This window comes from Peromyscus maniculatus, chromosome 7 (genome assembly GCF_049852395.1).
Source record: "Peromyscus maniculatus bairdii isolate BWxNUB_F1_BW_parent chromosome 7, HU_Pman_BW_mat_3.1, whole genome shotgun sequence".
Taxonomy (NCBI): Eukaryota; Metazoa; Chordata; class Mammalia; order Rodentia; family Cricetidae; genus Peromyscus; species Peromyscus maniculatus.
The window spans coordinates 15319409-15342514 of record NC_134858.1 but is presented as its reverse complement, the minus strand read 5'-3'; the positions used below and the strand labels follow the sequence as shown (position 1 = coordinate 15342514).

The following is a 23106-nucleotide window of genomic DNA, read 5'->3' as shown; positions in this document are numbered from 1 at the left end:
AATGAATTTAGAGAAATCAATGAAAATCAATCGTAAACAGGAAGGAAAATGTAGGAAATGTAAATAAAATGAACTGTATTTTATGGGAGTAAAATTCTTGTTTTTTTCAAAATATTTTGGATTACATGGACTTTTTTTTTGAAGCCCCATACCCATTTCTAATATGTTTGCATCGTCCTCAAGACTTTCACATGTAAGACTTCTTAGTTCACTCTTGTGGCCAAACCCACCCAGGATGTGTTTATCCCTGAGGACTTGCTGTCACTTGTCTTAAGTCATAATGCATGCAGCTGGAGAAGACGATCCACAAACATGTTTTCAGCTTGATTTTCACTTGAATACAGGGCCTCAGATGCAGAGCCTAAGGGAAGAGCTCTCTGGGGCAACATAGGAAGCTTGTCACCAAGTAATTGGTGTGATTAGAGTCACAACTTCACTGGCCAGCAGAGTTGTAAGCTCCCTTACACAACAATACATCAACTGAGTATATAGCTGCCAGGCACTGTGGCTTCTATAACTAGCCATTTTTTATGTACTGGAAGACATTTATACTAATAGTATGATCTCTTGGAGTTTCATCCCTTGGATCCTGCAGATTCCCCCTCTGATGTGTGCTTTTGAGATCTCTGAGTGCTATTTCAGTATCAAAGACTTTCGTCGTGATGGAAATGTGATGATTGGTGCATTTTTCCCTCTTCATTATTATTACATAGTTAAGAAAATTCCTCATAAATTTCTGCCAAACCATTATGAGAATCTTTATTTACAGTAAGTGCCTTTTCATTTCCAGAATTCTTAAGACCTTGGGGCTGTATGGATTTAATTATCATTCTTCTCTCTGATTTCCATTATGACAATCACTCTTTTCCATGCTCAAGATTGTTGCTTTCTAAATACTCTTTCTTCTTTATTTCTTTGCTTCTCACATGGAATAAGAATTTTTTGAAAACATTTTTTAAATATTTTTGAATGTTTCTCATCTTTAAGCTCAAGAGAATTACCATTTCTGAGGTGATAATTCAATCAGTAATCTATCTTGAAAGCATGAGAAGCTAAAAGACTACTAATGAAATACTTATTTCTTTTTATTGTATAGATGTGCTCACAAAAAAAGAGTATATAAATTATCAGGGAATATATACCAATGAATCATATTTTTAAGTTATTATTATAAAAAAAGCATACATCCTAGGTGGAAAACCACTTTAACACATAACCAACCATATTTTTTGATAGACATGAAGAAAGATACTCACATATATGACTAGAGAAACTGCAAGTTAGTTTTACGGGTTTTATTTGTTGTTGTTATTTGTTCTTTTTATTTCAGTGGTTTTATTATACTCCACTTACATACACAAATCAGTAATTATAAAGTCCTTCTTTCTTTTGAGCTTTCTTTAGTTTTGGTTGCATTTTCATACACTATATTCTTATTATGGTTTCTAACTCTTCCATATATTACCTGCCTACCCAATTCCATATCCTTTCTTTTTCTTCCTCATTAGAGAACAAATAAGCATTTAAAAATAAATAAAATAAGATAAAATAAAAATAAACAAACTAGAATATGATAAAACAAAGGAACATTTCAAAAAATAGCAAAATCACTGGAAACACATATAGATACAAAGATACACAAGTTTCACACACAAACAGATGCTATAAAATCACAGAATTGAAAACCATAATATGTAAGCAAAAGACCTATAAGCTTAACAAAATAAAAACATCAGACAGAGTACTAGTTCTTATTGATTTAGAAGGATATTAATCACCATGCATTTGAAATTCCAATGTGAGCTAGCACTATGACTCAGCAAATAAGGACTACTACCATTGAGCCTGATAAACTATGTTTGTTCAGCAACTCAGGGCTTGTGGAAGTATTGAATTCACTAGTGTAACTTCTCCACTGACTTCTACATGTAGACCACAGAATGTGTGTGTGGTGTATGCACATACACACAAACAGAAACACTCAAAACTAAATAAACATAGTAAAAAAATTAAAGACTTTAACATTTACAAAACCATTTGCCAAACAGCTGTGCTTCTAAAAATAACCTTGCATTAATCAGAAAGCTAGCACGTATTTCTAATACTCTATGTATACGGAATGCTTATAAGTAATTTTGTTTGCCTGGAATTGAAATCCTATTTTAAAATGGTACCATCCAGAAACTAATGTAATGAAAATTAATTGTACTTCTTGGGTTATGATTTTCTTTGTTAGCATGATAATTGTGATGAATGTACTTACCAGAGTAGAAGAATATTAATAAATTCAATTAAAGAGAGAAGTAGAACAATCTTTCTTTCAAAATATATACATCCAGGCAAATACAAAGAAAGGGAACTTAATCAGAATCAAGAAAGATGATTTTCTTGTTTTGCTTTGAAATATATATACTTCATATGTTCCCACATGTGTGAAAAAATACATTGAGAAAAAGAGCTACATAAGACAGTTCTTTTATTCTTTCATGCTAAGTATAACATTTCTGTAGCCATGAATTTGGTCTGATGTTTTTATGAATTAGTAAGAAATAAAATCATTCTTAAAAGCTACTATCCTCTTTTATTGTGGACAAGCCAGCCACTAAAAGTTCATGTAAAAGAAAGCATGCTGTTTGCATCATAGCCTTGCTACTGTACAGTCTAAAGAGCAGTACATAATATGTAATAATGCACATTGTTACTTTACTGGAGAAATTACTTAGTAAAAGAGAACAACAATTCAGGTATCATTATCTTTTATGAAGTAGAAGACTCTCCGTCTACCAGCAAGGCTATTACATCAGCTAAAATATATAAGATAAAAATGGTAATCTTATTGATATAAAATATGGTCCTAGAGGCTTGTAGTGCATGAAATCTAAAAATCCAGTTTTGAATTTTTATGACCATGTTTACTGTGTCAGTTTCACAATAAATGTCAAGATATTCTTAATATGTTAGAGCATTTCACATCCGACCATTTCATCTTTTCCACTCTAACTTTTCTACTGATGTAACACCTCACTAATTTTTGAGCAAAATTACAGTAATGTTTTACTGACTGCAATCCACCTTCACTCCTGCTTTTTCCTCTTATTTTGTGTTTTCCAGTAGCTGAATCCCCATATGCCTTGATTAGGTAATTCCATTTTTTCCATATTGTTGTCAATCGTGAAGGTCAAACTATGCTCTTTCATAATGGATCTTTATTGAATGTATTCCTACTACTCTGGGAATATTTGCATGAGATAAAACACATCTTATTTCCTTTAGAATGAAACATACATGAATATTTTTCTTATATTGGACTAAGTATATCAAATGGACATGTCTAAAACTACCTGATTGGATTTAAGAGCCTCTTCAGAAAATGGAAACCATAGCCGACGCTGTTCAGATGCCTAAGAACTAAGGCCCTTAAACCCACTTAGAGAGTGATTGCTTACTGCCAATATAAACATTAGTACAACAACCTTTGCATATCATACAGGGAGCTCACCATTGTAAAATGCAGGGTTTATACCTGGGCATGTGGTTATCTTTCTCCTTTGGTAGTATGCAGAGAAACTTCTAGTACATGACAGACTACTAATTCTTGTCAGAAGTGGTGTAGCCACCTACAAACTTCTCCTAATTCAATAAGATATATAAGTGCTGTCTTCCACAACAGTCCTTACTATTAGTTTGTTCAGAGTAACCAAAAGCCTTGGCAATAGCATTAGTGGCTTAGATATCCTTTGGCCAACAGTCTAATTATATGTAAACCATTCCTGCTACTAGAAGTTTCACTTGTTTAAGAAAAATATCTAGCAGGGGCATGATCTCCCCCAGTGTTTATTGATTCCATTTAGCTTACTTTTCTATATGCATATATTTTGAGATTCTTACACAATAGTAAGTTTCCATATAATCCTTCAAATATTGTCCATCCCCATATCCCCCCCCTTTCCAACTTTCTTATCTCCTCTTTATTTAGTCCTCTATGTAAATTCTCCTCTCTGTCTTTCTTTTGTTTTTTTCGTTTGTTTGTTTTTTGTTTTTTTGTTTGGTTGGTTGGTTGGTTGGTTTGGTCTGGATTTGTTTTGGTTTTTCGAGACAGGGTTTCTCTGTGTAGCTTTGGAGCCTGTCCTGGAACTCACTTTGTAGACCAGGCTGGCCTTGAACTCACAGAGATCCACCTGCCTCTGCCTCCCGAGGACTGGGCTAGAAGTCATGCACCACCACCGCCCGGCTTCCTCTCTGTCTTTCTATAAATATATATTCTATTTCCTCTACCTTGTTCGATCCTCTCTTCCCAAGTAGTTTCTTACTCTATACCTAACCTCTGTTATATAGAAGGTAGAATATCTATTGAAAGCTTAGAAGGTAACACTACATATTAAAAAATACAGACAATATTGGTATTTTTGTGTCTGGGTTATCTCACTTAGCCTGTTTTATTTCTAACCCGACCTATTTACATGGGCATTTTATTATTCTGTTTTTAAACAGGTAAATAATAGTCTATTGTATAAATGTTCCTCACTTTCCTATCTATTCATCTGTTGGTAAGCATCTAGATTATATCTAATATCTGAATCTTAGGAAGAGCAATGATGAACATGGATGAACTGTCCTTCCAAATGCAATCTACAGATGCAATACAGTCTCTGTAATATTTGTGAGACACTGAGGTAGGATGCACAGTCTTTGGATATAGTTATATAAGTGCAATAGCTGAATCTTAAGGTAGAACTATTCCTGAATTCCTGAGGAAATGCCACATTTATTGGCATGTCTATTTTATTTGTTTGTATTCCTACCAAAAATGAGTAAATGTTCACTATACCCACACCCTTGTCATCTTGGGCTCTTGTTGGTTTTACTGATATTGGCCAATGTGTTTGATATATGTTGAAATCTTAAAGTAGTTTTGATTTACATTTCTCTAATGACTAAGAATGTTGAACATTTCTTTAAGCAATTGTCAGGAATTTGTGTTCATCTTCTGAGAGCTGTCTGTTTAGTTTTGTACCCCATTTTTAATGGGGTTATTTGTTTTTCCAACATCCATTTTTAAACTTCTTTATGCATTTTATATATTATCTTTTAGATGTGCAGTTGGTAAAAAGTCTGGTTCCATTCTGTAGAATTCCACTATGCCTGAATGATGGTGTGTTTTGCCATAAAGAAAAATTTGAATTTCAATAGGTCTCAGTAATTGATTGCTGTTATTATTGCCTCTGCTTTTTGGCATCCTGTTTAGAAAGTCTTTTCCGATACCAAGGTGTTCAACACTGTCCTCAACTTCGTCTTCTATCAGATTCATGGTATCTTGCCTTATGTTAAATGCCTTAATCCATTTGTAGTTCAATTTTCTGTAGGGTGATAAACATAGGACTGTTTGTATTCTTCTACATTCATTCATCCAGTTTGACTAGCACCATTTTTAAAGGTGGTGTCTTCTCCATTGCAAATTTTTTTTTTACTTTTTGTCAAAAATCAGGTGTTCATAGATATATGGACTTATGTGTGAGTCTTCAATTTGATTCCATTGATCAGTGTGTCTGTTTATGCCAATTTCATACTCCTCTTATTACAATAGCTCTGTAAAATGTCTTAATATCAGGATGGCAACAGCTCCTGCAATTCTTTTATTACTAAGGATTCTTTTAGCTATCCTGGATTTTTTTTTGTTTCATATGAAATTGAAAATTGTCTTTAAATTTTCTGTAAAGAATTGTGTTGGGGGGCTGGAGAGATGGCTCAGAGGTTAAGAGCGCCGACTGCTCTTCCAGAGGTCCTGAGTTCAATTCCCAGCAACCACATGGTGGCTCACAACCATCTGTAATGAGATCTGGTGCCCTCTTCTGGCCCACAGACATATATACTGTATACATAATAAATAAATAAATCTTTAAAAAAAAAAAAAAAAAGAATTGTGTTGAAAGGTCAATGAGAAACGTGTCCAAGATTGCTGTAGGAGGGCAATTTCTATTTTATTAACCCTACTAACCCATAAGCATGGAAAATCTTTCCATCTTTTGATGTCTTCTTCAACTTCATAAAGTTTTTATTAAAGAAGTCTTTCATTTCCTTTATTAAAGTTATCCCATTTTTTTTATATATTGGAGTTTTGTATAAAGGTATTATTTTGCTGATTTCTATTTCAATCTGTTTGTCCTTTGTGTTAGGAACATTACTAATTTATGTGTATTGATTTGATTTTGTATCCTACCTTTCTTAGTTTATCAGCTGTAGAATTATCCTAATGGAGTTTTAAAAGTTATATATATATATACATACATATACACACACACACACACACACACAATCATACCATCTACAAATAAAGATATTTTGACTTCTTCCTTTCCTATTTGTTTCACTTTGATTGCCTTCAGTCATCTTACTGCGCTAGCTAAGATTCCAAGTAAGATACTGAATAGGTTTTGACATCCTTGTCTTATTCCTTCTTTTAATTGAAATTCTTTGAATTTCTGATAGGTTAGGCTGATTTTGATTGAGTACTTGCTGTTTATTACCTTTATTATGTTGAGGTATGGCCTTTGTATCCATAGTGTCTCCAGGACTTTTGTCATGAAGGAGTATGGGATTATATCAAAGGAACTTTCTCATCTAATGAGATCATCATGGGGTCTTTGTCAATCTATTTAGGTGGTGAATTACATTTATCAATTTATATGTGTTGAACTATCTGCTTTTCTGGGATAAAGCCTACTAATCTTTTTGATGTGTCCCTGGATTTGGTTTGCAAGAATTTTTTTTTTCAGAAGAAGTAAGACTTTATTTGCCTGTCATTAATGACTTCATATTGAAATGGGTGCATTTCTCTACTTTAAGATAAATTATACTTTATTTCATTTTTTAATTTTTTTCTTTTTAAAATTTATTTATTAAATTTAATTTTATATATCAGCCACGGATTCCCTTGTTCTCCCTCCTCCTGACCCCCCCTTCCTCCCAGCTCACCCCCAATTCCCATCTCCTCCAGGTCGAACTCAATCCTCAGGGGAGTCTTTGCCCTGGTTTGCAAGAATTTTATTGAGAATTTTTTAATATATGTTCATTAGTGAAATTGAGCCATAATTTTGTTTGTTGGATCTTAGCGTGATTTAGGTGTCACAGCAATTATGTCTTCATGAAAAGAATTATGAAATGTTCCTTCTATTTCTATTTTATGGAATAATTTGAGGAGTACTAGTGTTAATTCCTCTTTGAATGTGTATAGAATTCTGTTCTGAATCCACATTATCCTCATCTTTTCATATTTTTGTTACTGGGGTTTAAATTACTGCTTATATTTCACCATGGGATATGATTCTGTTTAAGTTACACACCTGATTTTTATTTAACTTTGATTTGTCATGCATATGTAGAAATTTAACAATTTCTTTTGGGTTTTCCAGTTTGGTGGAGTACAGAATTTTAAAGTATGTTCTTATGATTCTTTGGATTTTCTTGGTGTTTCTTATGATGTCCCCCTATTCTTGTCTATTTTTTTTAATTTGGAAATTCTCTCTACATCTTTAGTTAATTTGGATAAGGTTTATCAATCTTACTGATTTTCTCAAAAAATTAACTCATTTTATTGATTCCTTGTATCTTTTTATTTCTATTTTATTTAGAAATAATTTTATTTCTATTAATTTCAGACCTGAGCTGGGGTATTTCTTCCTGAATATGCCTTTTCTGTGTTAGTGCTTCTTTTAGCTGTAGAGCATTGAATGGTGTCGTTAAGTTGTTAGTAAGGAAACATCTCCAAGTCTTTAATGTAGGAACTTGCTGCTATGGAACTTGTCTCTTAGGAGATTCATTATGTCCCACACATTTGGGTATGTTGTGTTTTCATTTTCAATCAGTTATAAAATGTTTCTAATTTCGTTTTCGATTTTTTTATCTTGACCCACTCTTAACTGAGCAGTGAGTTTTTCAGTGTCTAAGAATTTATGAAGTTTCTGTTGTTCCTGTTGTTGATATCTAGCTTTCATCCATGATAATCACATAGGTTGTAGAGAGTGTTATTTTAATTTAATTATAATTGTTGAGACTTCTTTTGTCCATGTTTGTGATTTGTTTTGAGAAACATTCCACTAAATGATGAGAAGAAAGTATATTCTTTGTCTTTGGATGAAATATTCTGTATTATCTCATAGGTTCATTAGATTTATCATATTATTCAACTACATCATTTCCCTGTATAGTTTTAATTAATTTTAATTTAATTTGTCTGAATTAGTTTTGTGTTTGCCATCTACTACTAGACATAGCATCTACCTATAAGGGTCATTTGTTCCTCGGTGAGACTTTCTTCAATAGAACTAATTTGTAATTTGCAAGTGGCTATCAATCGGAGATATCCTCCGGGTTATGGATAGTATTAGTGTTCACTTCTCCTTTTCCCTCTAGGACTTCATCTGGACCAGATCTGTGCAGACCCAGTGCTCGCTGCCTCAACCTCATATGTGCACTGTTCTTGCTGTGTTACGAAGGCCCTGTTTCCTTCATGTAGTCCATTTACTCAAGCCCTTTCACTCTCTTCATATCCTCTTCTCAAATTACATTGAGCCCTGGGAAGACGAATTTGACTGGGGGCTGAGTGTTCCAAGGACTCTTACTCTCTGTTCATTGACTGGCTGTGAGCCTCTCTGTTTGTTCTCATCTTCTTCAGGAAGGATCTCCCCAAATGATAGCTAAGCAAGAGTACAGCACAATGTCATTAGGAGCAATTTTACTGCAATGTTCCTTTAGCAGCCAGTACTACTTGATTTTTGCACAGGTCCATGGCCTATCTAGTCTCAGGTCCTTGGCAACACAAGCAGTGCCACATACCATCTCACCGACTGGGTTATAATTCCGAACAGATATTGGTTGGTTACCTCCACAAGTTTGTGCTCCTATTATATCAGCACATTTGGCAGGTAGGTTACCCTTAGAGATTGAAGGTTTTGAGGCTGAGTTGGTGTTTACCTTCCTCCTTCAATAAGGTGCACAGTGCCCTCTGGTACCAAGAACACTAGTCTGGGAATGGGAGTGGCAGTAGGCAAACACCAACTTGACTTTTCTGTGTTCAATGAATTGTAGTTTGAATAAGAATTCCCCTCATCTTGGACCTGCCTCAACTGAATGTACCAGGCTCTGCTGACTCCCCATGGGAGGCCTTACCTTTTCAGAAGATGGAATGGGGTGGGTGGGTTGTAGGCACAAGGTTGTGGGGGGGGCAGGATGAGGGAAGAGAGGGGAATCTGTGATTGGTATGCAAAATGAATAAAAAAATTCTTAATAAAAAAATTAATTGCCCTCATAGACTCATATAGTTGAATGCTCGGTCACTAGGGAGTGGAATTCTTTGATAGGATTAAAAGGTTTAGGAGTTATGGCCTTGTTGGAAGAAGTGTCTCACTAGGGCTGAGCTTTGAGGATTCAAAAGCCCATACCAAGCCCAATCTCTCTCCCCGTCTCTCTTCCTAAGGATCAGGATGTACCTTTCAACTACACTATGCCTTCTGTTCTCCCCACCATTATAATAATGGACTAAGCCTCTGAAACTGTAAGCATGCACCCAAATAAATACTTTTTTACAACAATATCCATGGTCATGGTAACTCTTTACAACAATAGAATATTGGCTAAGACATTGTGTAGCAATATTGCTTTATTATTGGTTTGGGAAGGAGCATCAATTCTCTTGATAATATTCTGGGTTGTTTGGGGGTTCTCATGAAATCCCTTTAAACAAAAACTTGATTAGATGCAAGCCGTTTCTGGTACCAAAAGTTTCATTTTGTGATGAAAAGTGTCTAGTTTGAGCTCTGTCTCCACATTATTTGGCAACTTTGTTTAAATTACCCTCACATATGTACAAATTTTAGGAAGTTAATGCTGTATTAGTTTTCCATATGACCTCTCAAATACCCTTAGTTTTAGCTGTCCCTCCACATATTCTCTGCCTTGCCCAAATGTTCTCTCTGCTGTCCCTTTTGATCCTCCTGTTACATTTCTCACCCCATCTGTCCATAACTATCTGTTCTATTTCCCCTTCCTAGGGAGATCCATCCCTTTCTGCTAATCCCTCCTTATATACCAAATTTCTGTGGATATGTGGAATATAGCTTATTGACAACATCACAGCTAATATCCACATATAAGCAAATATAGATCATATTTGTGTTGGGGGGCTGTGTTAACTCAGATTGATTTTTTTTTTAGTTCCACCCATTTACCTGTAAATTTCTCGATTTTTTTAAAGGCTGAGTAATATTCCCTTATGTAAAATACCACATTCTCTTAATATTTTCATTTGTTGGCATATATTGATGTTCTTCTCTATTTTGGTTATTATGAATAAAACAGCTATGAATATGGTTGAGCAAATGTCTTTTTAGTAGGATTGAGCATAATGTGGGTATATGTGTAAGAGTCGTATAGCAATGGATCTTGAGGTAGATCTACTCTCAGCTTCCTGAGGAACCCCCACTCATTTTTATGCTGGCTGTATAACTTTACAGTACAACAAGGAATGGATGAATATTTCTATCACTCTTACAACCTTGCCAGCATGAGAGGTCATTTGTTTTATTGGTCTTGCTTGGCAAATCTGGCAGGTGTAAGATGAAAACACAAAGTAGGTTTGATTTGGATTTTCATGATGACTAAGTATGTTGAACATTTCTTTAAGTGCTTCTAATCCATGTGAGTTTCCTGTTGGAAAATATCTGTTTAGATCTGTACCCATTTTTAAGTTGATACTTTGTTTTCTTGAGGTCCAGTTTTTGAGTACTTTATGTATTTTGGATTTAAGCCCTGTATCAGACATGTAGTAGTAGAAATATTTTTCCATTCTGAACTCTGTCAATTTGTCTGAATGATGCTCTCCTTTGACTTAGAGAAGTTTATCTGTTTCATGAGGCTCCATTGTTAATTGTTGATCTGAGTGCCGGTGTTATTAGTCCCAATGACTTAACTCTATCCCTCACTTTCTATTCTATGAAATTCCGACGTTCTATAATATATCTGACTTTCTACTGAAGCCATTAATCCATTTGGAATTTAGTTTTGTGCAGATTTATAAGTATGAATGTATATGCATTCTTCTACATGAAGCCATCCAGTTTGACCAGCAACATCTGTTGAAGGTTCATTATTGTTAAAAGTAAGGAATTATGGGTGTGTGTATTTACATCAGAGCCTTCAATTTTGATTCATTTTTTTTTGTGTGAGTGAGTGTATGGGTATGGGTATGGGTATGTATGTGTGCATATTTTCACATGAAGCTGAAAAGTTTCCTTTTAAGTTTTGTGTAGGAATGTGTTGGAATAAGGATTGCACTGAATCTCTGCATTGCTCTTGGTATGATGGTATTTTTACTATATTTATCCTATTAATCCGTGAACATAGGAGATCTTTCCTTTTTCTGATATCTTCTTACATTTCTTTCTTCAATTTCCTGAATGAACTTTTTATTATATGAGTCTTTTGCTATCTGGTGTAGAGTTACCCTAAGATATTTTATAATATTGAGTCTATTGTAAAAGATTTTATTACTGATTTCTTTCCCATTCCATTTGTCATTTCTACATCTGGAGGCTACTGAATTTTGTGTATTAATTCGTATCCTGATACTTTGGTGGAATTTTTTTTATCAATTGTAAGAGTTTCCTGGTGGTATTTTAGAGTCAAACATATGTGTGTGTGTGTGTGTGTATGTATGTATATATATATATATATATATATATATATATATTTCTATCATTAGCAAATAATGATACTTTGAGTTCTTCCCTTCCTGTTTCTATTTCTTTGATCTCCTTCAGTATCAGCACAGAAAACATATATACATATACATATTATATATGTATATGTATATACATACACACACATACAATATCAATTGATGAAATAAGGAGACCATGAATTTGAAGGAGAATGTGGAAGGGTAAATGGGAGGACTTAGAGGTAGGAGATAGAAGGTAGAAAGGTTGTGAATAAATTACAATTTTGAAAATAAACAAAAACAGAATTACCTTAAGAAATTTAATGGCTGAATCTAGAAATGTTGGCTTTTTGTAGTTGTGGAGAATAAGAAACTATGAGCCAGGCAGAACATTTTTATTTTGGAGGGCTTAATTCCTGTTTCCATGGAAGAATTTTTGGTGTAGTCTCACAAGAAAGAGAGACAAAACAAGCTCACTTTTAGCTTTCATTAATCATTGTTATAACTACAGGATCATAATTAATCCTAACTCTAAAACACCTATTCTAATTCTATCCATTTAAGGTAAATTTAAATTCCAGAGAATTTAAAGTATGGGTTTTGTAGGAACAATAATATTTGAAATATAAAATGTATTACATTAAATGAGCAGATGTATGTTGTCTAAGTCTTCCTCCTATATATTTTTATATCCTGTGTGCAGGTATAAGTTTAAAAACTACCAGTTTGTCCTGGCCCTGGTATTTGCCATTGAAGAGATCAACAGGAACCCTCAACTTTTACCTAACACATCTCTTGGATTTGATCTTTATAATATCCCTTTCAGTGAAAAGAATACTCTTATGAATGCTTTTATTTGGCTCACAGGGATGAGTGATGTCAAAGCTAATTACAATTGTAAAAAGGAGCGGAAGTCAGCAGCCGCACTTACAGGAACATCATTCGCAATATCAGCACATATGGGGACACTGCTTCAACTCTACAAAATACCACAGGTGAGGGTGTGCAGAGTTACAGAACGGGAAAGAAGCTTTTGTTTGGTGATATCTCAGATATCTACAGAGGAAAAATAGAGTCATTTGAATAACTAGTCTGTCAAGGGATAAATATTTAGACATTTGGTGATTTATCTATATTTTTTTCTGCTTGGAAAAGAATGGACCAGCAGGATAAAGAAGACAAAAAGTTCTGTTGAGATTAGGAGACTTGACATAATTTTTTGGAAACCTCACAGCAAGGGAGGTTAGACTTTGAAAATTGAATATGCAGGTTAGCATCTTAACAAGTCCCAACTGTTGCTTCAAAAGTAAAACTGTTTCTGATGCCAATGTTCTCACCCTGTTTTCAAAATTCTGCTTTCGACTTAGCTTACTTTTGGGCCTTTTGATACTATCCTGGATGATCGCACACAGTTTACTTCTCTCTACCAGATGGCTCCCAAAGACACATCTCTGCCACTTGGCATTGTCTCTTTGATGCTTCATTTCAAATGGACCTGGGTAGGATTGCTCCTCAGAGATGACCACAGAGGAAGTCAAATTTTATCTCATTTGAAAGACGAGATGAAGAAAAATGGAGTCTGTATGGCTTTTGTGGAAATGATTTCAGGTACATTGGCTTCATTTTCTGACAGTTTCTGGAAAAGTGTGGGAAGGATTCAAGACTCATCTGCAAATGTGATTATCATTTATGGAGACACTGATTCTCTACAAGGCTTAATGAAAAATATAGGGCAGAAGCTAACTACAGGGAAAGTCTGGGTCATGAACTCACTTTGGGATGTTACCAACCACTTGGATTATTTTATGTTAGATTCTTTCCATGGGAGTCTCATTTTTTCACACCACTATGAGGAGATGGTTGATTTTACACATTTTATCCAAAAAGTTCATCCTTCCAAATACCCAGAAGATACATATCTTCCAAAATTGTGGCATTTATTCTTCAAATGTCCATTCTCTAGAACTGATTGTAAACTCTTGGAGAACTGTCAGCCCAATGCTTCCTTGGATTTATTGCCTAAGCAAAATTTTGACACGGCCATGAGTGAAGAGAGTTACTACATATATAATGCTGTGTATGCTGTGGCCCACAGTCTCCATGAGATGATTTTTAAAAAAGTTCAAATTCAACAATATGAAAATGGAGAGGGAATTACATTCCTCCCCTGGCAGGTAACCTCTTTTCCTCTTTTAAAATCAGCACTGTTACACTGAGATACGTTTCAAAGTTACCAAACATGAACACTGTAGATGGTGATACATTTATTCAAATAGCATAGGAGGACCTGTACTTGTTTCGCTGGAGTTCAGTACCTACCTAAATTTCTTCATCGCTGATAAATAGAGTGCCAATTTGCAAGAGGCAATGTGTTCAGGCAGTATCAAATTCATTTTACAAATAGCTTTACAGTCCCCTTAACTAATAGTTTCAATAAGAAAATTCAGACTTCCCTCATACATTTTTCACAGTAGAACTAAGAGAAGCAGATGCTTAAATGTCACATTGTTACTGAGCAGTGCAACGATGGTTATGTAGGTAAATAATCATTTTAATTAACATTTCTGCATTATTATCTTCATATTACACATTGAAACCTTAGAACATTTAGCAAAGAAATAGGCATGACCAGGTTTTGAGATTTGCCTCATCTTTGACTGCTTATGTTTGCTTCCTACAATGCTTTCTCTTGAAACAGATGTACATGTTATGATTATAATAGTAGTTCTTATCAGCTTGAATCCCATTTACTAAACATTACCCAGCAAAATTGCCTACAAAAATGCATTTTTACTTCACAGTCAAAAAAACAGATTGATTTCGCACTATTTAGTTCTGTTGTAACTATCTGGGCCCCACTTTAATAGAAGTTCATGTATCTCTTTTAGCTCCACCCATTCCTACAGAATATCCATATGAATAACCATGTGGGAAGTCATATGTTAACGCACATGAAATCTAAGTTAGATTCCAAGTATGACATTATCAACTTTTGGAATTTTCCAAAAGGCATTGGACTAAAGGTAAAAGTAGGATCATTTTCTCCAAATGCCCCACATGGTCAACAATTGTCTTTAACTACCAATTTGATACAATGGCCCACTAGATTTACAGAGGTAGGTTCATTCTTAACTCAATGGTTTGAAATTACTAAATAAAACAAAAACATATTCTTGTACATAATAATTCTTAGTTCCTGACTCAGATCCCATCAGTATAAATCTACCAATTCAGAATACCAAAATAATATATACACAGAATTTTCGGTATCCAGATTCTGATCAATGGAACTGTTTGTTTTTCGATGTTTCTTAATTTTCACTCCTTTCCTGTCATAAATATATGCTTAAGTAAAATTTATACTGTTGCTTCAAAACACTTGATATGAGGTTTATTTTGATGCCCACTTATAAAATAGCAGGACAAAGTTTCCTGTAATTTAGTTCTCTAGCACAGTTACAAAGTATAGTGGGTGTCTGTGTATATCTTAGTTACTTTCTTCACTGCTGAAAACAAATTTGTTAAAAAAAAATTTAAAAGATTTATTTGGCTCCCAAATTAAGAGAGCAGCTTAATTATGTTGTATAAATCATAACTGTAGGAGCCCCTGGTCACATTACATCTACATTCAGAAATCGTAAGTAGTTAATGTTACTGTTCACTTCCATTCTCCTTTTCATTCACAATGAAATAGTGTAAACCATTTTAAGAGTGGCTCTTTCTCATCCATGTAAACTCACCTGGAAATACCCCAAATGAGTATGCAAATACTTGTTTCATAGTCATTATAAATAATTCCAGGTTGACAGGATCAACAATACTTTTGGAAATACAAGCTGATAACCTAAGAAGTCAATACATGTAGAGACAAGATCAATCTGGAATCACACCTGGACATGCTCAGTCACCTACGTTCTTCCTAATTAACCACATCCCTTAAAGTTTACAAGCTTTAATCAATTTCATGTTCTTTGGACCAAATTTTATGAGTTTGTGTTGAGCACAAACTTCCAAAACTGGGAGTACTGTAACCATTATCTTCATTTATAAGTATAAAATCTAAGAATCAATAGTTTAATATTTAAAGGCCTATATTTATCCCTATAACTCTGAACATTTTCTAAAATATCTTTTGTTTTCTTCAGATTCCTAAGTCTGTATGCTATAAGCTCTGTAGACCTGGATTCAGAAGAACTATCCAAAAGGGTAAAGCTGCCTGTTGCTTTGATTGTATTTCCTGTCCATACAATGAAATTTCAAATGAGACAGGTAAATACAACTCTCAGAAATATTTAAACTCTGAACAACTCAATTCTGAAAAATCAAAGCAAGTGAAAAAAGATCTATAAGAGAACTACAGAGACAAAACTTTTCCTTTTATAGCAATTTTAATGGTAGAGCTAATTATATTTATTCTTGAAATTACACAAGAATTAAATATAAATTCATACATGATTTAAGCTATTGATCCATTATAGATTTTGTTAACTGAAAAAACCCTTCCCACATCCAATCATTTTAATTATGTTTTTCAAACTAAAATTTAATTGCATCTAGAACTCACTCAAAGCTTCGGTTTATTGTGTATTTTTAAGGATACTTCCCACCACAATTGTTTATACACAGCAGATGACTGGGAAATTTTGTATGCGTTTTCTAGTGCATAACATTTTGGTATCCTGCATACCTGATGAAAAGTGGGATTTCTTCTTATTCTCTTGATCCACTGGAATAAGAAACAATATTTAAGAAGTAAACTGAGCCGGGCGGTGGTGGCGCACGCCTTTAATCCCAGCACTCGGGAGGCAGAGGCAGGCGGATCTTTGTGAGTTCGAGGCCAGCCTGGGCTACCAAGTGAGTTCCAGGAAAGACGCAAAGCTACACAGAGAAACCCTGTCTCGAAAAACCAAAAAAAAAAAAAAAAAAAAAAAAAGAAGTAAACTGAAAAAAATTTGGTCCGTCTACAATGACATGATATTCAGAAACCTAAGAAATGCAGTGGTCTACAGATTTCTATTTCCAGATTAGGTCATAAACATGTTCAAATTTACTTCCATAGCCAAGAAAGAATTAGAATTTGGTGTTTCCACATCTAGTAGTGTTGTTGCATCTATAATTGAATTATGTGACTTTTCAAAGTTATAATGAAAATGACATATATTGATGAAAGTTTTCAAACCTTAAAAAAACTTAATGCTCATTAATGCATCATTACTCACAAATGTTTATAGCTTATAAACATTAATTTTATTTATTTTTTATTTATTTTACATAAAATATTTATTATACATAAAATATATACAGGATAAAATAACCTGTGCCTCCTAGTTGTAATATAAAATCACAGCATATGACCACTTCATTGAATGTTGGTGGAATGGATATCCAGGCATAGCTGTATGAACCTGTACTTATGGCAACTGAAAAGTCATTAGTTTCAAGCCAGTTTGTGCAAAATAGACCAAAATGTTTCAAAGTATGTTTGGAGAATATAAAAAGTGTACAGTGTAACTATAACCAGAAAATGAGAATGAGCATTGAGACATATTGAATAAGGCCTTCCAGAAGAATGGATAAAGAAAATGTGGTGCATTTACTCAGTGGTAATAAACAATGACATCATGAAATCTGCAGGCAAACAGATAGAAATAGAAGAAAATTCATCCAGAGTGAGGTAACCAAGACCCAGAAAGACAAACATGGTATGTACTCACTCATGAGTTGATATTAAATATAAAGCAAATGATAACCGGGCTACATTCCATAATCTCGAGGAGCTAGGTAACGAGAAGGAAGGACCCTAAGAAGTTCACATGGATAAACCTGGTGAGGGAAAAGAAATGAAATGTCCTGGGTAAACCTGGTGAGGGAAAATAAATGAAATGTCCTGGGTAAACTGGGAGCAGGAGCTGATGGTGAGGGGAATGGAGGAGAGGGTATGGGAGGATGGGAATATGAAGGGTCAGGTTAGTCTAGTTGTGGTCAGACAGAGTGGGAGAGTAATGAAAGAGATATCTTGATAGAGGGGGCCATTTGGGGGTTAGGGAGAAGCCTGGTGCCAGGGAAACTCCGAGAAATCCACAAGGATGACCCCAGCTAAGAATCCTAGCAACAGTGGAGAGAGAGGGTACTTGAACGGGCCATCTACTGTAATCAGATTGGTGAGTACCCTAATTGTCCTCAGAGAGCCTTCATCCAGTTACTGACAGTAAGTATAGATATAAGGCATTAGACTTAGTTAATTTGTGGCTTCATGAAGAAAATAGCCTATATTAATTTGGAATTACTAACTATAGAGTATTTATTTATGTCTGAAAGAACCAAAGAAAGTCATTTAGGAGACAATCCAATAAGTTGGTGTTGAAAGGTACCTTAGGATAAAAAGAAACATCTGAACACATACTCATGATCATCTTAATTTCTTATCAGATATGGATCATTGTTTGAAGTGTCCAGAAAGCCATTATGCAAACACAGAGAAGAATCATTGCCTCCAGAAAACTGTGACATTTTTACATTATGAAGATCCCTTGGGCATGGCACTCAGCAGCATAGCCTTGTGCTTCTCCGCAATTACAGCTTCTGTTCTTGGGGTCTTTGTGAAGCATCGAGACACTCCCATTGTAAAGGCCAATAATCGGGCCCTCAGTTACATTCTGCTCATTACACTCATCATCTGTTTCCTCTCTTCCTTGCTCTTCATTGGGCAGCCCAACACAGCCACCTGTATCCTGCAGCAGACCACATTTGGAATTGTATTCACTGTGGCTCTCTCCACTGTGTTGGCCAAAGCTCTTACAGTAGTTATTGCCTTCAAGGTCACTTTTCCAGGGAGATTAATGAGGTGGTTAATGATATCAAGGGCCACTAACTACATCATTCCCATTTTTTCCCTGCTCCAAATAATTCTTTGTGGAATCTGGCTGGGAACCTCTCCTCCCTTTGTTGATCAAGATGCTCATGCTCAACATGGACACATCATCATTTTGTGCAACAAGGGCTCAGCCATTGCCTTCCACTGTGTCCTGGGATACCTCTGCTCCTTGGCCCTTGGGAGCTATACCATGGCCTTCTTGTCCAGGAATCTTCCTGACAAATTCAATGAAGCCAAGTATTTGACATTCAGCATGCTTGTGTTCTTCAGTGTGTGGGTCACCTTTCTTCCTGTCTACCACAGCACCAAGGGGAAGGTTATGGTGGCTATGGAAGTCTTCGCTATCTTGGCTTCCAGTGCAGCACTCTTAGGCTTCATATTTGCCCCTAAATGCTACATTATTTTGTTAAAGCCAAAGAAGAATGTGTTTCATGGCATCAGAGACAATACATACTATGGAAGAAATAACCTTAACTAATCTTAATTAGACAACATATTTGGCTCCATGTTTCTAAATCAAATACAAGGATTGAAGCCAGTCCCATGCCATTCTAACAACTAGTTACAAAGCTGTAATATGATATTTAATTCCATGAGCTATTCTTCCTTCATCTAATTATATTAAAATCCCATTTTTTCTACTGTAGGCATCATATTTCCATGTCTAGTATTAGTGTTGTGAGTGTTCTTCAGATATGGCCTCACTGTATAGACCGGCCTGAGCATGACTATAGAAACAGGTCTATCCTTGAATACATAGGCTGTTGCTCTGTCTGCCTCTCTAGCTCAGAGGTTAAAAGCTTGTGGCACCACATCTGCCCAGCGTTGATCTTTTGTGTCCTCTTTTATGTTGATTATTAATGTTCTAGTTACTGATTCAATTTGCGTTTGCTCTCTGCACATATTCTGTCTTATTTTATTATGCAAATATTTTCTCATTTTGGAAAGTGGATTCTGACAAACCCTCCATTCTTTCTTTAATCATTCGTGATGTGAACTTCAAAAGTCATATATGTAGACAACAAATATTTTATATCAGTTCTTGTTTTCATTTTAATACAACAAATTTGCAAACATATGTCACTGTGATTCTGAATTTCTCAAGACTATCCACTAATTTATCATGCTTTCATTTTATGTTTATTTTAAAGAAAACATTTTAATATGCAATGTACTTATTAAAATTTCTTTTCCAGATATCCATTTGCATAAAAGCTGACAACATTATTTCTTATTCTTTTTCTCTTATTGAAATAAGTTATTTTGTATATAATATATCCTGACTATAGGTTCCCTTCCCTCTATTCATTCCAGTTCCTCCCCACCCCACCCCCATCCAGATCTACCTCATTTCTGTCTCTCATTAGAAAACAAGCATTATTCTATGGAATGCTAATATAATAAGATAAATGAAAAGTAAGTACATTGGAATATATCAAAACAAGTAAAAATATGGAAAAGAGCCCAAGAAAAGGCACAAGAAACAGATACACATATAGAGAATTACAGTTTATAGAGATCCCATAAAACACAAAACCAGAAGGAAATGAACCTGTAGGGAGAAGTGGGGGAATTAAAAAAGCAGAAAAAACTTTGACACTTATGTGACAAGGACCTTCAACAATTCCATTATGTTTATCTTCTGATGGCCATCTACTGCTAGGCATGTGGGTTACCCATAATGATAGTCTCTTTCCCCAGTGATACTCCATTGGATACAATTAAATTTTCATTAGAAAGCAATTATAAATTGGAGGTAGCTTTTGGGTTAGGGATGGATGGAGTCATGTGTCCACTTTTTTATTCAGTTCTAGTACCCAATATAGTGCCGATCTCCATAGGCCCGGCACATGCTGCCTCAGTCTCTATGAGTTCATATATGTGTTGGTCCTGTTGTGTTTAGAGGCCTTATTTCCTTGGTGTCCTTTATCTATAAAAGCTATATTCAGGGCTTTCTATTCTAGGGTTTCTGGGCTTGGAGACATTATTTTAGCTATTATTAATTGTGTTTTCACACTGGTGTTTAGGCATCTTTGTTTGAGAGACAATAATTCTAGGTGCTCGACTTGTTTGGTCTTGTCTTTGTTGGGTGGGTGTTTTGTTCCCTTTTTTTTCTGTCTCTTAGAAGAGTAAGGTAGTTTGTGTTGTCAGGTAGGAAATTCTCCTGAGATCCTAATAGTTGTAGCCTCTGGGGGTAGGAGATAAAATATGTTTCTAACTATTGGGAGCTGACATTTATGAATGAGAATGGGGAAGGGATTGGGGCTGAGGGCATCCACAGAAGGGAAGAAAGCAAAGGATCCACCATGATCCACTTAGTCCCCTGTAAAAGGGGACAGAGAGTAAGGATAGGTGACAACAGAAGGTTTGCAACAGAACTGGGGGTAAGAATGAAAACTGAGACTTGAAGGAGTGAAAGGAGACTGACAGTCTGCTGTTCGCCTACCTGCTTCCCTGGCTCGAATGGGCTGACAGTTCTCAGGGAGTGACTGCTGATGTTGCGGTTTAAGAGAAAGCAATGAACAGGGGAAGGGAAGTTAGGAGAGGAAGACCTGTGTGATCCACTGGAGATTGGGGCAGAGGGTGAAGGGAGGCCTCAGCACGTGTTCTGCTGGATTCGTAAGGAACCACGGGCGTGTCTTTGTGAAGGGGGGGGGGTGGTATTAAAAGCAGTGACAGAAAAGTTCAAAGGGGAGCACTGGAGTAGGAAGGGTCAAATTGGGTTAGGAGTAGGACAGTAGCATAGAGGAGAAAATAATGAATAAAAATAAATAAGTACAAAAACAGAGAGTCACAGAATATGGATATGTAATGCTGGTACCGCACCAGAAGTTTTATCCCCGCTTGCCAGTTTCTTAGTCAAACAATTGTGCCGAGTATAGGTTTCATCTTGTGGAATAATACTTAAATGGTTTGCTATTCCCATAATGTTTGTATTATTACTGTACCATTTCTTTTCAGGCCAGTCATAATTATATTTTGCAGGATTCAAAGCTTTTTTCATTTGATATAAATAGCACCTTCTAGCACTGTGAAATCTATGTATTAGGGATGCAGCTGGACATAATATTTTGCTAAATGGATATAATATGAAACTGACTTATAATGGCATATATATATATATATATATATATATATATATATATATATATATATATAATTTCTCAACCCTTATCAGAGAAGCTTCTTTTTGCAGTAGGTGTTGATAAAAACAGAGGCCCACAAGTGACAAAGAGCAAGAGGCAGTGAATGAGTACAATCAGAGCAGCTATATGTATGACTTCATAGCAGTTAAGAAAGTATTCATAATCCCCATGAAAAAAAAACAGAAAAAAATCTCAGCATGGAGAAGGAAGTTTTCACAAAGTCACACTAGTAACTAAGATTGGGAATTGTTGGCATATAAAAGAGAGAGGAAGTCTTTTTTCCATGAGGATGAAGCCACTAGTTAGCTGACTATCTTCCAGTGAAGCTCACACATCCAAGAATATATGGGTACTACAAACTGGAGGTGTTTGGAAAATGAACAAGAGTCAGGTGGACTGGGAAATGGGGAATAGCCTGGGATGAGCAGGAGGAATGAGGTGAATATAATAAAATACATTGTATGAAATTCTCTAAGAACAAATAAATCAGAATGATAAATCATTTGGGTTTACTAGTAGTCTGATTATACTAAGTTTCTCAAAACACACAAAGCAAACAGCATGCCATAGATACATTTTCTTGACAGTAATAAATGACCATGATGAGGACATAGGCCATCATTTTGAGAAGAAAGATTTCCATGGTATCAAAAATTGGGGAAAAAAACAGATGTGAAGGATATTCTATATCAGTAATCATCTCATCCTTTAAGTGAATATTCACCAAAATCTTATGGATCATACTTCCACTTGAACAGATGGCATTAATGGACATATAACTACATGGCAGTGCATGTGTGGGAGTAAGAACTGACAGATGTGGTAATGAGCAGGTTTCCCAAGATTGTGACCAAGAAAATGGACAGAAACATGATGAAAAGCAGAGGCCGCTGTTTGTGATCATCTGTCAGTCAAAGGAGATAGAATTCTACAGCAGCTCTTTGTTTTTTCAACTTCATCTCATTGGAAAGAACTTTGAAATGCTGAAGAGAAAAGGCAATTAAATGCATAGGCATTAGCAGCAGCATCACTTGAGAAAATGCACAAACCATACATCTGGATAGTTTATTGTTTAATTTATAGAGTCCCAAATTTAAGAAAACATTTTTTTTTATTTTTCCAGAAATTTTTAAATAAGATATATTTACAATAATTCCCTCTCCTCCATTTAATTTCGTCCATGCATTTCAGGTGGCTCCTTTTCAAATTCATGACTTTTTATCCTTTAATTATTGTTACATATATATGAGAATAAATCTCTAAATGGATCTATGTGTGTACATTTGCTTATATGTATATTCCTTTAGGGCTGACCATTAGGAATTGGAAAAAAAACATTTAGGGTATTTCTTTTGTTTTTGTCAAGTAAACAC

General features: G+C 35.1%; 1 protein-coding gene across 1 annotated transcript; it reads left to right on the top strand.

The window, feature by feature from the left end:
• The first annotated feature begins 559 nt into the window (after positions 1 to 559).
• On the top strand, positions 560 to 19165 carry LOC102912722 (vomeronasal type-2 receptor 116-like). Its single transcript, XM_015986316.2, has 6 exons — positions 560 to 768; positions 12417 to 12708; positions 13081 to 13887; positions 14602 to 14829; positions 15859 to 15982; positions 18143 to 19165. The coding sequence occupies exons 1-6, from the start codon at positions 560 to 562 to the stop codon at positions 19063 to 19065; spliced, it is 2583 nt and encodes an 860-aa protein (XP_015841802.1). The 3' UTR covers positions 19066 to 19165.
• The last annotated feature ends 3941 nt before the right edge of the window (positions 19166 to 23106 follow it).

Bases quoted from the DNA above. Each gene is read 5' to 3' on its own strand.
- LOC102912722 (XM_015986316.2), top strand. From the start codon at position 560: ATGATCTCTTGGAGTTTCATCCCTTGGATCCTGCAGATTCCCCCTCTG. The intron at 12,709-13,080 runs GTGAGGGTGTGC...CTTTCGACTTAG, and splicing joins AACTCTACAAAATACCACAG to CTTACTTTTGGGCCTTTTGA. The intron at 14,830-15,858 runs GTAGGTTCATTC...TGTTTTCTTCAG, and splicing joins GGCCCACTAGATTTACAGAG to ATTCCTAAGTCTGTATGCTA.